At 36.8% G+C, this 16,561-nt stretch overlaps 1 protein-coding gene across 1 annotated transcript in view; it reads left to right on the forward strand.

The window, feature by feature from the left end:
• LOC150089767 (uncharacterized) overlaps positions 1–16,561 on the forward strand; it is a 118,031-nt gene that overhangs the window by 16,275 nt on the left and 85,195 nt on the right. The window contains exon 3 of the mRNA XM_090368796.1: positions 14,935–14,985. Within this exon, the coding sequence (XP_090224922.1) occupies positions 14,935–14,985 (51 nt within the window). The remainder of the gene's footprint in view (positions 1–14,934; positions 14,986–16,561) is intronic.

Here is a 16,561-nt window from a genome sequence, read left to right on the forward strand (position 1 = left end):
ATTGTACTACTTCGAATAAACAATGCTTCTCTAATAGAGGAGACTATTGTTATTTATTCTCAGTGGGCACCACCACCCAGACGGCACTGTTTTGGAGCTTGTTGGCTTACTAATCGGCGGGTAGGCAGGTACCGTGGTAATACAAACATGTCATCACAGTTGTGAAGTTAATTCCCACAATATGAGAGATGCTATATTATGTCTTGTGTATTTAGTCTTCAAAATATTATTATTACCTACACCATTTGGCATCTCTCATATTGTGGAATTAACTTCGCAACCGTGATGGCATGTCTGCATTACTAAGGTACCTGCCCACCCATTGATGAGTGAACCAACAAGCTCCGAAATGGTGCTGTCTGGGTGGTGGTGGTGCCCACTGAGAATAAATAACAGTAGTCTCCTCTATTAGAGAAGCATTGTTTATTCGAAGTAATGCAATACCTGATATCTCATTGTGAAGGTAATCACAATATGAGATAAAATCAAATGATGCCTTTACACTACTTGTGTAGTTAAACTTATGGGTAAACTATGGTGTATTTACAACAATATTATATATATAAACAGAAAGAGAGAGAATTGGATTTAACAGGTAGAAAATTGAGTAGGGGTGCTACAAAATAAAATAAATTACTTAAGGGTGCTGTTATTAAAAAAAGGTTGAAAACCACTGTTCTATTCATTGGGCACTGAATATTTGGCAAGTCCCAACTGCTGTGATGTCATAATTTCAAGATACAAATTCAGTCTCTGAACTTTTTGATCTCATTTCATATTAGTATAGCTGCAACTCTCTGGATTTATGACTCAATTTGACTCCTCACTGTCATAATATAATTGATGGCAAAGAGTTTTTCCATTTTTTTTTGCAAAAACTCATTTTTTTTCCTCCATGTTTTTTTTTTATCATAAAAAAAAAAAAAAAACATGGAGGAAAAAAATGAGTTTTTGCAAAAAAATGTAAAAACTAAAAAAAAATAAAACTATGTTAAAATTATAACTTTTTTTTAAATTTTGCAAATTTCTGCTTATTTTCATTAACAAATTGGCCATCACATTTACTCTGGTAATCTGTGTTACAAAATAGAAACACAAAATAATAGTGTTGTTCTCTGTTATGTACAGTCATTTCATAGCACTTGTGTAATGCAAAGCTAATTATAGCAATGTTTTTCACTATTATTCCGAAGAAATACAAATGTAAAATTTCAGAAGATGAAGATTTTCCATGTATTGTGAAATCTGAAAAAGATATAACATTTGCCTTTTATACTGTAAATAGGTGTGCTTTTTAAATTTCAAGCAGTGGGAAACACAATGTAATTACACATTTGCAAACAAATAAGCTTAAGGACAGCATGTAGTGCATAGAAAGAAAAACAAAAATAGATATAACGTTTTGTAGTGATGATGTTGTCATGCATGCTGAATGTTTGTTTACATCTTTTCTCATAGAACATAACACTAGCCAACACGATTTTTACCTCCAAGAACTTAAATGCTGTTTTTAACCAATTTTTATGCTTAGATTTCGAAAATCACCATGACAGTTTTACATCACATCACATCACATCACATCACAGTTATTAAATATAAAGGGAGTTATGTTTTACCAAAATATGCCAATTTCACATAATCTAGCCAGTAATGTATGACGTACTGATTTATTTTTAACAGATATAAGCTAATTCTCTTAATTTTAGCAATCGATTCTGGCCTTGGTTTTCTTGTGATAAACATAATCAGACTTCTACCTTTGGTTGAACTCTGATTATTTCGGAATTTGAACCTATGCTTCTTAGGTTCAATTTCCTATGCAACAATTTACAATTTGAAGAGAGCGCACTTAGCATTTTTGGTGAGGATTTTTGTAGGCTGTGCCAAGGTTTTCCAAGTACAGTCTGTCCTCGTATAGCACGATAGTTGTGTTCCTAGAAACCCTCGTGCAATGCAAAATCATGCAATATAAACAACAGGCCCTATGGGAAAAGTGGGGTTATGTGCCGACCACCCAAGATTGAACACACATTTGGAACCAAAACATTACCAAACACAATAAATAATCGGGTAATTTTAATTGTTACAACATACTTACGTATTTTATAACGATTAAAATACGTAATAAAAAATATAATATATATTTTTTATTATAATATAATAAATAATAAAAATAAATATTTTTTATTATTTATTATATTATAATAAAATATTATAATACGAATAAAATACGTATTTTATTCGTAAAAAATTTATTATATTAAATAAAATAGTCGTAAATTACGTATTTTATTACGACTATTATGTAATAAAATATTGCTAATGCTTTTGCTTCTATCGTAAGCAAACTTGTTTTTTGTTTGATTTTCTATCCAAACAGTCGACAGCCGTTGCATCTCTTCCAATTCTTTATGGATTTTAATTACACTTTGAGTTGTTCCTGCTATCAAAGTTGTTTTTATTTTCTTTGCATTGTTTGTAATTCTCGGCGTTGCCTCATTTAGGTCTGCAGCACGTGCAATATCACATGATCCTTCATTTCGCTCAAAGCGTTTCACAGTTTCATATTTTTTCGCTATCGAAAGTGGCGGACTGGCCATAAGCCTTACCGGGGAAACCCCGGTGGGCCGGAGGCCGGTGTGATTTTGGCCATAAACCATAGTATGAGGCCACTATAAATTTTCCCGGGTACGAATTTTTGACACAGTCCGCCTCTGTTTATCGTTATTGCTTTTTTTTTTTCTCTCTCTCAATGTGCAGTGTCTTCGCCAGGACGCTTCCTTTTCACACCTTTTAAGTATTTTACTCATTTTTAGGGAATAAAGCACAATTACAAAACGAGGAGGCACGCTTGATACACATAAACAAAGCTGTGCACGTGTAACAACTGAATAAACAACACCATAAGGGCAGAGATACACTATTAACACCTCACATTTTGCTAAAGCACATTTCTGGGGGTTACTACCATAAAACAATAAAAACAATTTCCAGTTGCGTTCCTGCTAGTGGAATCTGTTATAAACTGGTAGTAAACTCCATCTAATTGCATTTGCGATTATATCGATAGCTGGAATTGTGTTGGTTTTTACGTTATTATGGTGAAATATGTTTCCCCTTCACTGATATAAAACACAAATACATTTTCAGAATCTTCTTCATTCCTATCGTGTTGCGTTCAGTTGGGGTGATTCCGCGTTCGACTGCCATTTCTTGTAAACACAAAGGCGAATCGTGCATAAGCGAATTCGGTTCGTGTTATATAAGATAACGTTCCCCTATTTATAAATCGTGTATGATCGAATTCGTGTAATGTAAACACGTGTTATATGAGGACCGACTGTATTAACTCATCATGATGTCTCAGGGTTGTAAAAATATCCTTCAAACATAAACAGCCTCTCAAGAGTAGGAGGGTGCGGTCTGCAACCCTTGCGGTAGGAAAAGTTTTCGAAATATCTTGCTATGGAGGACATTGTGTTTTTGCAAAGACATTATTGGACTTCCGAAAGAACTCAGTGTCATGCATAAGTGAGATGAATGGCGTTTATTCATAGATGCCTCAAAATTAAGTTTAAAAGCAGTTTTGCTTCCTAATGGCAACGAATTTCCATCAGTTCCTGTGTTTCATTTAGTTGTACTTAAAGAAAGTCATGAAAGCAAGTCTAAGATTCTATATGCTATAAAATACGAGGATTATGGTTGGAACATATGCAGTGATCTTAAGGTTATTGGTTTGCTGGTTGGTTTGCAGGGAGGTTTCACAAAATGTTGTTTTTCTTGTTTGCGGGACAGTCATGCGACAGAAGAGCACTATGTTGTGCAACATTGGGACAAGCGGGACCAGTTCATACCAGGACAATGTAATGTAAAATATATTGCTTTAATGCAATCAAACAAGGTTCTTCTTCTTCCACCCCTGCACATCAAACTTGGATTGATGAAAAATTTCATGAAGGGACTAGATAAAGAAGGTAACAGATTTGCATACTTGAAAAGCGGGTTTCCTAATTTAATGTATACCAAACTTAAGGAAGAAATTTTCATAGGACCCCAGATTAGAAAACTCCTGAAAGATGATAGGTTTGAAACCCAGTTAAAGGAGGTTGAATTGGCAGCTTGGTGATCATTTAAGGTAGTAGTATATGGTTTCTTGATTAATAGGAAAGAAGAAAACTATGAAACATTGGTGTCTTATTTACTCGAGTGCTACAAAAACATGGGCTATCAAATGTCGTTGAAAATTCATATTCTCCATTCCCATCTCAAATTTTTCTCCAAAATTCTGGGAGATGTGTGACGAACAATGGGAGCATCAAGATATTTTCATCTTGATGCTCCCCTTCATCAAGATATTTCCATGATGGAAATATCTTGATGAAGGTATTTCCATGATGGAAAAGCTGTACCAAAGTTGCTGGGATCCTGTAATGATGGGAGATTACTGCTAGTTTCTTGTGAGGGAGAGAAAGAAGCAGGAATACAAGAGAAAATCCCTTAGTAGCAAACATTTTTAAGGACAATTACAAGTATGTAATTACAAGTAGATTGAGAAAAGACAGATTTATTATTATTATTATTATTATTAGCCATATGGTGCAAGGAAGCCTGAGGTTTATGCTGCACCAGGCAAAAAAAAAAAAAAAATTCCCTATTACCCTGAGAGAGAGAGAGAGAGAGAGAGAGAGAGAGAGAGAGAGAGAGAGAGAGAGAGAGAGAGAGTAGAAAGGAATCACCAAGAAAGAGAAGAATGATGATATCCAGCTCAGGACCCTGGGTGTGCCAAGCCCATACTCACCAGATGTAGGATAGATGTGCGGAATATAAATTTTTAGTAGTTTACACCAACGTTGCGTTGAAATAATAAAACAAAAAACAAAATTAATAGTTTAATAACTGGTATTACTAATTTACAATCAATTACTATTTACAATAAGTATATATAAAAAGAATACCATAAAATACAATAAAATATACAGAATTAAAAGCCCTAAAATCTGAAGCTTTAGAAGGCTCTGCCTTCGAAAGCTTCAGATTCTACCTCATAGCAGGTCCTTGCTCTTAAATACTTAATAGTCTATATCACTACGCACCATCAGGCATTTCTCATATTGTGAAGTTATACTTCATAACTGGGTTGTCACTATTGCAACACCAGGGTACCTGCCCACCCACCCACCAAAGAAAGGCCGGATAAACATTCTTCTTTCGGATAATCGCCTGACGAGGTTCTGCTGCTTCAAGGTCCTTCTAGATATTGTAAGTTCTAACATTAAGTTTTTTTTGCTGACCCTGCGAAAGTTTCTAGGGTGGGATTAGTGCCTGTGGGCACGGCCGTTGTTACATTTTTTTTTTTTTTTTCTTTTCTCCAAAATGAGTTTTTATATACTTGAGAGGACCTTGGAATTCACTCTGGATGCAAAGTACGAACTGAGACAAGTAATTGAGGGTTTAGCGAAAAGTGTAAATTTATCCAGATTACAGGGGTTCACCTCCTGCCCTTGAGGAAATACCAGATAGTTTGTAAAGACTGCGTGACAAGAGACACATTGCTGAGGGGCTTCCCTTTTGAAAACCAAGTGATACACCCCCCATTTGGTGGGTAGTATCAGGAAATATATCACCATAGAGCGTTACCCAATTGAAATTCCGAACACATATCTAAAAACTGCATTAGAAGCATACGGAAAAGTCTCGAGAATAGAAATGCACGCGTGGGAGGGCTTTCCAGAGCTGTATACGGGAAAAGTAACAGTGCAAATGGAAATGAGAAAGCCAGTTCCAAACATCATCTGTGTAATGGGGAATCGACTACTTCTGAATTACAGAGGTGTAGAGAAGAAGTGCTTAAAATGTGGTAGCTTGGATCATTTAGGCACGAATTGCACAAAAGGGCGTTGTTTCAATTGCAAAGAAGTGGGGCATATCAGTAGTGACTTCCCCAATGCATGCAACAAATGTGGGGAGACAAGCCACAAAGCAGGAAGCTGCTCAGTTAGGTCATATGCAGATGCCATCAGAGGAGGGGAAGGAAAAGTAGGGAAAGAAAATTCGGAAAAGGGTAACATGGTCATTTTAAGGCCACAGGGAGTTATAAAAAAGATACTGTCAGCTGAACCAGTGAATCTAATTACAGGAACAGGGGAAGAAAAAGGGGTTATTGACATAAGTCAAGACACCCCCACTTTAATGGAAACGGTGGAAATAACAAGAGGTATGAAGAGGGGGGGACAACAAAGACGAAGAAAGTCTAGAGGGAGAAGGAAAAAGAAAGAGGCAAATTGTAGAAAAAGGAAAGGACACAATACAAAATCTGAATGAGCTAAGTTCAGATGACTCCGAAACAGAAGGGACATTAGGCGAGGGTAGTGACAAATTACTGGGGGGTGGAGCATTTAAAAAAATACGTGCCAGTAGGATCGGAAACATTAACTGTTAAATTAGAAGAATGGGAGCAGCAGCTAGGGAAGCCGAGAATAGTGTTAGAGCATGCTCAAGGAGACAAAGTAAACAACATCTAATTCGTGTGGAGAGACATATTCTTTGGAAACTTAGTAGGACAGATGTTACTGGGAATAGTGCAGGATCTAAACAATTCCCGAATTTCATGGTTATTAGGACATGAGCAAGAGTTAGGCAGGACCCTGTATGCTCTAAGCATATCTCTGACACAATAGATCAGATTTCTAAGGGAACACGAATTGTATCTACATGGTAATCATTGGTACTTGGAACATAAAGGGCTTTGCTCAAGGGCATGCTCAGCATCATGTGTGGAGAAGCATGTTGTTACTAGGGGTAAGAATTTTATTCATCCAAGAAAGTCACTTTTTTAACAGTGTCCAAGTGCGAAAATTCCAGAACAGATACAAAAGTCTAAGCTTCTTGAGTTTTTTTCCAAAACTCCAGAAGCTTGGGGGTAGGCATCATAGTCTTACCACCAGTTATAGGAAAATTCTGCAATCTTCAAAGGGACATAGAAGGGAGAATAGTCTGCATTGACTGGAGAATAGGGTCGAACACAATAAGACTGATGAATATATATGCACCAAACACCACTCCAGAGCGGAGGCGGATATTTAGTAGTTTACATCTTTTTATGGTGGGGGCCCAATTGATTTATACTAGGAGGAGACTGGAATTGCGTGTTAGACCCAGTTAAAGATATGACAGGTACAGGGGATCTAACAAGAGGCACAGGGGACTCCTTGGAGCTCAACAGCTTGTGCTTAAAACACAACCTGATAGATATATGGAGAAAGAAATATCCCATAAGTCACGGAGCAACCTGGTCTAGGGGAACGGTAGGGACCCGCATTGACCGGTTCTGTGTCCCAAGCAAGATAGCAGACAAAATAAATCGGGTAAGACATATCAACATTTCAGGACCCCGCGCAATAACAGATCACAAATTAGTTATAATGGACTTTCCATTAAGCCTAACTGTAGAACAGGGGAAGGGCACCTGGAGGTTAAAACCGGTGCTCTTGCAAGGTGACCCGCAGGATATTAAAAGACTAACACAGCTTTTGAGAAATCCCAATCACTGGACAGAAAGGAGCTGGGCACATTACAAAAATGCAATAAAAACAGCTTTTCAAAAAGGGAACAAGGGAAAAGTACCTGGAAAGCAGGAGAGAGCTAAGGCATCTCTATGAAGTTCGGAGACTCCTAAAGTCTTGTCAGAATGATCTGGGAGAAAGGGAAAAAATACAAAAAGAAATCCTGTCGCTATTAGAGAGGCAGGCAGAAAACGAAGCTATCCAAATGCGCATATGTTACAGGAAAGCTGATAAGTCGTCTGCTTTCTTTTTCAAGCAATTCAACAGATCACACAGAGACAGCAGTTTAATCCATCAGATACAGGTAGGCCCACACCAATACCAGAACACTAGTGACATCGTTAAGTGTTTTGCACATGTTTACAAGGAAATGTATACAGCATTTAAAGGACCAGCTTTACTAGAGAGCTGGGAATTACCATGGTTCTTGGCAGTTCATAGACATGAACAGGATCAACCTATCTCCCTGAGTGAACTATCATTAGCATTGAAAGATATGAAAGGAGGTAAAGCACCAGGTCCAGATGGGCTAACAGTGGAATTTTATAAGAGGCACTGGGAGGAAATTGGGCCAGTCTTGGCCGTCATTTTCTCCAAATTCTTCTCGGAAGGGGCTGTCCCTGAAGAATTTATAGAAGCCCAAACCATATTTCTCAAAAAACAGGATAAAATGGGGAAAGAAGTGGGTGAATGGAGGCCAATATCACTACTTAATACAGATTATAAGTTGTATGCCAAAGTATTAAACGCCTGACTCAAAAGGCATTTAGGGCACATCATAGGTCCCAATCAAACATGTGCAATTCCAACAAGATCTGTGATGGCAAATCTGTCATTTCTAAAAGATTTGCAAGGATACTGTAAGCAGAAACAATACAGTGTAGTGGTGGCTGTACTGGATTTGGCAAAGGCCTTTATAAGCTTTCCCATGAGTACCTTAAAAATCTGCTGCATACAGTCCGAATGGGTTCTTTGCTAAGAACAGCCATTATAAGTCTGTACAAAGGGGCACAAACCACTCTTTTGATTAATAGCTACAGCTCGGAGAAAATAAAACAGGAACGGGGAGTTAGACAGGGGTGCCCACTAAGCCCTGCACTGTTCTCGTTGGCATTAGAACCCATATTAAGGAAATTAGCTATTTCTAAAAATATTAGCGGGGTTCATCTTCCTGGCCCACACTCTGATTGCACATGCGGATGACGCATGTAGCACATGCGGATGATGTGATCCTAACTTTGGCGGATAGCAGTTCTCTACAAAGAGCTCTGGAAACCTTCAGTCATTTCAGCTTATCCAGTGGCCTATGCCTAAACAAAAGCAAGACCAAATGTCAACAGTGGGGAACTGAGGCTCCAGTACAATTGCTAGCAGGCCTCACATTCTCGACAGCACCTATAACCATCCTAGGGGTTCCTTTTGTGAAATATCCAGTAGTATCGTCCCGGCAATTACTAGACCCTTGGGGGGGACGCTCTGTCAGAGTGGAATCTGGGGATGCTATCTTTCTCCGGAAGGGTGTGTATTATGTGGATGATTCTGATACCGATGCTGATGAATACTGTGTCAATCACATCATTTAATTACTGCATGCAGAAAAAGCTAACTCGAAGACTATTTTAGTTCTTCTGGAACAGCAGACAGCAAGAAGTGATGCAGCAGAGGCTATACTGCAGGGGGTGTGAGGGCAGTACCATGGTTAAAGTGGTTAAGGTGGGCATATGTGTTAAAGCACATTTGGACTGCCCTACGGGGAGCCCATGCAGCGGCTGCCTTAGTAAAGTACAATATGGGAAGGTTTACTAAACTACTAGGAGAGGAGCACACTGGTCCAACAGTAGAAATAATAACACCCTTTTACAAATTGGTAATCAAGCACTTACAAGAGTTATCTGCAGGGGGTTTGCACATGGGAACCAAGCTTAAGATTTCGGAAATATACTGGAAGTTATCCGACATGAATATACCGCCAGTACCGGTGCCATGCAGTTGGCTGAGACTGGACGTGACTCAGATGTTGGGCAACCTACACCATCATATAGGTTATGAGTCACGGAAAGACCTGGCATGGAGAATAATACATGGACACCTGCCAGTGGAGAAGAACAAAGCCAAATTTCGAGGGCACATGAATGTTGAGTGTTTTTACTGTAAGGCGTGTGAAACAGTGGAATATGCATTCTTCTCTTGTCCGGTTATTCAGTGCATCTGGCTTAGTGTACACAAAACAATGGGAATACCATGCTTGACAAGGGAACAAGTACTATTCTTACAGTTCCCGGCCCCGATTTCCAGAGCACCACGCATCCTGATATACTTCTTAAATGAAGGTAAATATCAGGCTTGGAAAATCAGGAAAAGAAAAGAAGAAGGCTCTGCAGAGGAGGTGTCAAAATGCACCCTTTGAATGATGCATGGTGCAATAAGATTTTTGCTACTAGAATTACTACAACTTGGTAAGCAAAGATTCTTACAATTATGGTGTTTCCCGACACCTTTATGTCGGCTAATAGATGACAATATATATGTGCAGCTTAGATGGTAATGATCACTCTAGGCTAGGGAAGCATATGTACCAAACAGATTAGTTTAGTTATTAGAGGAAAGGGACCAAGTCAGCTGCAGGCATTTGGTCTCTCTCCCAGATGAACGGCAGCCGAGCTTTGAAGGCTGCATGAAGTAACAGGAGTGTGGAAGAGGGGGATGACCCTAGAACCCATGTAGGGCAAGCCAACTCCAGGCGGCCGCCAACCAGGTGGTCACATGGACTGGGCCTTCCTCGGAGTGTGTCAGTGGGAGATTGAGCAGCCCAATCGGGTTGAGGTGTAAAGATATGAGTGGATAAGGGTGTCTGCTCATTACAGGGAGTTTTTTTTTTTTTTTCAGCCATACAGGCCGTTAGGTAGTCCCAAAGCAGGATCCATATAGGGTTCTTGAAGGTAAATTCCATATAAATATCTGGAAACTGGAAAACATGTCTGGTCTAACCAGCAAGCCTACCTACTCACTGATGAAGGCCAAATAGCCAGAAATGGCACCGGGGGATCAATTTAACCATCCTTATAGGACTCCTATTGGGTAATAATAGTCCCCGTCAGGGGAACGCATTGCCCATTCGGGGCATGGAGTTTTGAGTTCAGGTGAATCACAATTAAAAAATCCCTTTCATTCTTCTACGGTATCTTTTCCTCTCCCTCTCTTTCTGTCACTTTCCTACCTCTTTTTTCTTTGCTCAGTCTAATAGGGATATTGAGGATAACAGACATCTTTATCCAATACTATTTTCAAAAACGGTGCCATCTGGGTAGTGGTATCCACTGAGAATAAATAACAATAGTCTTCTCCACTGGTGAAGTGTTATTTATTCGAGGTAGTACAATACCATGGCAACTCGTTGTGAAGGCAGTCACAATATGAGATATGATCAAAACGATGCCAATTTAATTAATTAATTTAACTACTTTGGTAGATAGCTATGTTAAAATGATGCATTTAACCTACATATTAGTCACTCTGAACTTTGATTACTTTACTAGTGGAGCAATTAACTAGAACAAATACAGTGATTAGCCTGAAGAAGCTGAATTTTCACATTGGATGTAGTGGAATGTTTGCTTATGTAATTTTTTTTATACTAAAAATAATCTATTTTCTGTAGGAGGAATAAGTTATTTTTGCCTTTTTTTCTTAGCCTTGTTAAGAATAAATCAACCATATTCTTTATCTGGTTTATATTAAAATCATTATTTGTAATATATGTATTGGAACCTTATTATATTCCTAATATAATAAATTATTATATTAGGAATAATATAATAATTTATTGATTTTATTAAAAAATTGCTTTTATTAAAGAATAATAATCTGTTTCTGTTGTCAGCTTGTATAATGGACAGGACTGCTATTCATAATAAATATGATGTAATATTACTGATACAAACTCTAATTATGAATTCAGTTGTATTTTTCTGTAGACTGCAGTTAGGTTTGCCTGTATTAGTTTAAATTGAATGAAAGTTTTTACAGAATATTTTTCTGCTTCTCTCTCTTTTATCTATGTTTTATTTTTAAATTAAAAATCTATTAGTGCTGAAAGTTGCTAAGTTTAAAAAAATTCTGTTATAATTTCACTATTTGAAGTTGGAATATTTTTGATAAAGAAATATTAAGAATTTATACAAAATATGGCGGTGAAGTGTCAAATGCAGGAATTCAAATGTACCATATGCTGTGTCGGTCTTTGAAAGAATGTTTTGGAAAGCACTGAAGAAAATACATGTTCACTAAGACTACCTGGTCTTCCTTGCATCTAGCACATCTAAAGAGTATGAAAATTTGAAATAAAGATAAAATTAAAAAAAAATGCTAACAGTAAGTTCTGCAAACTTGTCTTGACAAGTTTGCAGCACAAGTTTTTTATTGTCTTAACAAGTTGGTCTTGCTTTTCTTTTGCCAGTAAAGATCCTGATTTTGTTTCATTATTTTCTTTAAATAAAATTAGTTTACATTCATTTCAGAAGTACACCGTTGAAGTTTTTAAACTATATCAAGGATGGGCAACAACTTTCCCTTGAAATAAAAAGCAGTTGATTATGCAAAAATTTAATTTAGAAAGCTTAGTAATATGTAGTCCGTTATGACATCAAATTCAAAATTTCAGCCCAAATATGACAAAAAAAAAAGCTTAAAATAGAAATAATCTAGAAACACCTGGTGCCTTTTAATTGAACATCCTGTATAAGCAGAAATATGTGCACGTGTATAATTTTTTGTTTTGCATAAGTAGTGGTTTTGTAAACTTAAATGGATTGACTAATATTATCTGATATATATACAGGGTGTTTCAGTTAAACGTTTCAGAACTTCTAAGAGGGGTAGGGTACATCCTGACAACTCGAAATCATATAGCAATGTGGGGTCGAAATGCTTTCCTGAAGCGGTGTTGTACACAGAAAGCACCATAAAAAGAAAGAGACCGTAAGTGAGAAATCGTTTTAATAATACATGAAAAGAAGCAAAAGGTACATGGATTTAAAGTAAGTTCGAAGTTTCTTCCACGGGCTACAATGCACGCCTCACATCTCCGACGCATGGACATCCGAACATTCCTGGAATACTCCAGGCGAATTTCGAATTTCTTCGGCAGCTACTGCGATTCTTGCAACCAGCTCCTCAGCATTGTCAACAGGGGTGTCATAAACTAGCGATTTCATATGACCCAGAAATAAAAATCAAGACATGATAGGTCGGGTGACCGAGCAGGCCAACGCACGGGACCACCACGTCCGATCCACTGTTGACCAATGTGACATCCAGGTAGTTACGAACATCTCCGCTATAATGGGCAGGGGCTCCATCGTGTTGGAACCACATTGTCTGTTGCGTCGATGCAGAAATCCGTTCATCTCTCAAAAGCTGTGGCAAATACTTTGCTGCAGAAAGATCAAGTAGATAGGTCCGGTTAGACGACACGGTAACAGGTAAGGTCCGATGAGGTGATCTCCCATAATACCGGCCTATACATTGACCGAAAATCGAATCTGTGCTGCACGACGTCGTATTGCATGCGGGTTCTCGACCGCCCAGATATGGTCGTTATGCGTGTTGAAAATTCCTTCCCTTGTGAAGGATGCCTCATCGGAAAACAACACTTCAACAGGAAAAAGGGGATTTGTAGCACATTTTCCAAGGTACCACTGTGCGCAAAGCAATACGAGGTGCATAATCCTCCGGTTGCTGTGTCTGGACACGCTGCCTGGAGTATTCCAGAATGTTTCGGATGTCCATGCGTCGGAGATGTGAGGCGTGCATTGTAGCCCGTGAAGAAACTTCGAACACTTACTTTAATCCATGTACCTTTTGCTTCTTTTCACGTATTATTAAAACGATTTCTCACTTACGGTCTGTTTTCTTTATGGTGCTTCTGTGTATAACACCGCTTCAGGAAAGCATTTCCGACCCCCACATTGCTATATGATTTCGAGTTGTCAGGATGTACCCTACCCCTCTTAGAAGTTCTGAAACGTTTAACTGAAACACCCTGTATATATTTGTGTGTGTTATATATACAGTATATAAGTGGAAATGTGTGTGCATATGTACATTTTTGCTTATATAGGTATACTGTACAATCCCTTATACATCACACATAAAGGATTGTGCAGTAAAATTGTGTGTTTGAAATTTTGTACACAAGTTTTAAATTGAAAAATGGAAGTGACTAATACTTTAATAGTTATATTTTGTTTATTCCATTCCTATTTTTTTAAGTAGAATTAATAAAAATTTTGTTCAACTGAAAATACATTTAAAACCATTTTAAAAATTTTAAGTTTAAAATTTTTAAAATTAAAATTTAAAATTGTTTTCAATTTAGCAATTTTTATTAAAAAATTGAAAATAATAATTTATACAAACCATTACTAAAAAGTCAAACATTGGTACTCCAAATAGGGTTAAAAAAAAACTTTTTTTTCAGAAATAAAAAAGAATTTAAGCACCTGTTATGTGTAGTGCAACAACCATTGGATTAATTTTTGTATATCCTAGAACTGCATTTCCCAAACTGGGTTCTGTGGACCCCTGGGATTCATAGACCAGTTTCCGGGTGGGAGGGAGCATGAAACGGTGGTCGACCATATATATATATTATATATATATATGCATAATAACATAAGCATATGTTATATGTAGGGGTATGCAAACTTTTTTTTGATTTGTCAAAGGGTCCGTAAATCTCAGTAGGAATCACTGTTTTAGAAAAAAACACTATGTATTATTCTGTAGCCTGTTGGCATTGCTGATGAGAGAACTTGATTTCAGAATGTACAATTGCTCCTGTCTTTTTTGTTATCAGCTATCTCTGAGTTTCTTGCTTCCCAAGTAATGAGTCATAAGAGCAGTAGTATTCTTACCCGTATGCAGAACTTTGTTTACATGAACTGCCCCCCCCCCCCCCCCCCCCCCCCAGAACAGCTAAATTATTTTATTTAGCTGTTCTGGGGTTTTGTAATTCTTGGGGGGGGGGGGTATTTATAGTTACCCTGGTTACTATATTATTACCACTCTCCCAGTGTTCATATACCCTTGCCAAAATGAAAATATTTCACTAAAATGCAAAATAGTTTTGTTTTTGTGTTTGTATGCATCTCCACCAGTGTTTAAAGAATCACTCACACACACAGTTCTTCATAGAAATTTGGTTTTTCATATGCAGTCTTTTGTCAACTATATAATTTTTGCTATTAATTTTTTATTAGCATCATCAATATTTTTTGCTGTTAATTCAGTTTCATTAAATGCGTAAAATTACTGCTGCTTTTCTGAGTTACTTTTTTCTGTATGAGGTTGTGTATTTTTCTGTTTCATATAGGATAACCTTGTAGAGGCAACAATAAAGCAAAAACTTAACAGAGAATTTCAGGTGAGAGAAACTTTAGTAAAAAAAAAAAAAAAAAAAAATTCCCTTTCATTAATTTTGTAATTAATTTGTTTTAATGCATGCTCTTTACAGTGTTACTATTTCTCAGCCTTATAACAGCAAAAATTAAACATCCTTTAATTTTACTCGATCTCATAATGATTACTTTCCCATTTGTATTGACCAAATTTTTATTTATTATTTTTATATACTGTCCTTAATTTTTCTGTCGTGTGCATTATATAATATATTATGAAATCACATCTAATATTTACTATTGCACAATTTCTAAATTCATGGAGATACATGCATGTATACTGATAATGATATTATGGAAAGATTTCAGTGGAATTAGAATAGTAATTTTGTAAATTTCATGCATTTAATTTTGTAAATTAAATAGTAATTTTGTAAATTTCATGCATTTAATTTCTCATTATTTAATGTGTTGAGAGATGAAGTAAAGGCTTCAGTGCAATTAACATAGAACCTATCCTTGCTTTATTTTTCTTGCCAAGAACGCTATTAAAATATACATAGAGAAAGAAATGAAAAGTACTTAATTTTTAATAATCTAAAATAATTTTTTTTGTAAAAAAAATGAAAAATATCTCAGTTGGTAATCAGCTGTCACAGCAAAACATTAATAATGGATTTTCTGTTGTATACATTATTTATATCCTAAAAAAAAAAATCTTGAATTGTCTTGCCTAATGTGTAATTATAACCGAAATTGTGTGTTAGGAAATACAATCACATTAAGATTGCATTGTTAGGAAATGTTAGGATTGTGTGTTAGGAAATACAATTACAAAAAAAAAAAATAATAAATAAATAAAAAATAGCCATTTATAGCAGTTTTTAAGCCAATTTTAAGTGGAGCATAGAGCTGGGGATAAAAAAGTAAAGGAATGAATCAATTAGAATCTTCAGAAAGAGAGATTTAAGAAAAATAAATGAAATAATAGATGGAAGCAATGGCAAGGCTATATTACAAACGAGGAAATAAGAAAAAATCTTAGTATCAGAATTAGTAGTGGCAAATGATGCAAGAAAGCAAACTTATAAATCATCAGCCAAAAAAAAAAAAAAAAAAAAAAAAATATACAGACTTCACTCTTCTGTACCCTCCAAGAATTTGTCTAGTTCTTCCTTGAATTTGTTTAAAAACCACCCGTTTCCACAACAACAAATGGAAGCTTGTTCCAATAGTCAACCACTTGCTGGCTGAAGGTAAACTTCCACACATCTGTCCTGCAACCATCCTTCCTCAACTTGAATGTATATACCCCTCATGTGTGTAGTCTCAGAAAGATGAAGAATGCCATCAACATTTAGCTTACTCAATCCATTTAAGGCTTTAATACCTCAATCAGATCTCTCCATAGGCATCTAGTCTCTAGACATTGCAATTTGCAGAACTGAAGTCTTTTTTGGAAAGAGAATCTCATTGCCCTTTTTTGCACCCATTCCAGCAGGATTTACACCCTTCCTAAAATGACACGTCCAGGCCTGTATGCAGTACTCGAGATGTGGCCTAACCATGGCCTTGTACAAAGGGATAACCTCCTTATACCTG

The sequence above is a fragment of the Mastigoproctus giganteus genome, chromosome 2 (assembly GCF_048544385.1).
Source record: "Mastigoproctus giganteus isolate SK-2022 chromosome 2, ASM4854438v1, whole genome shotgun sequence".
Classification (NCBI taxonomy): Eukaryota; Metazoa; Arthropoda; class Arachnida; order Uropygi; family Thelyphonidae; genus Mastigoproctus; species Mastigoproctus giganteus.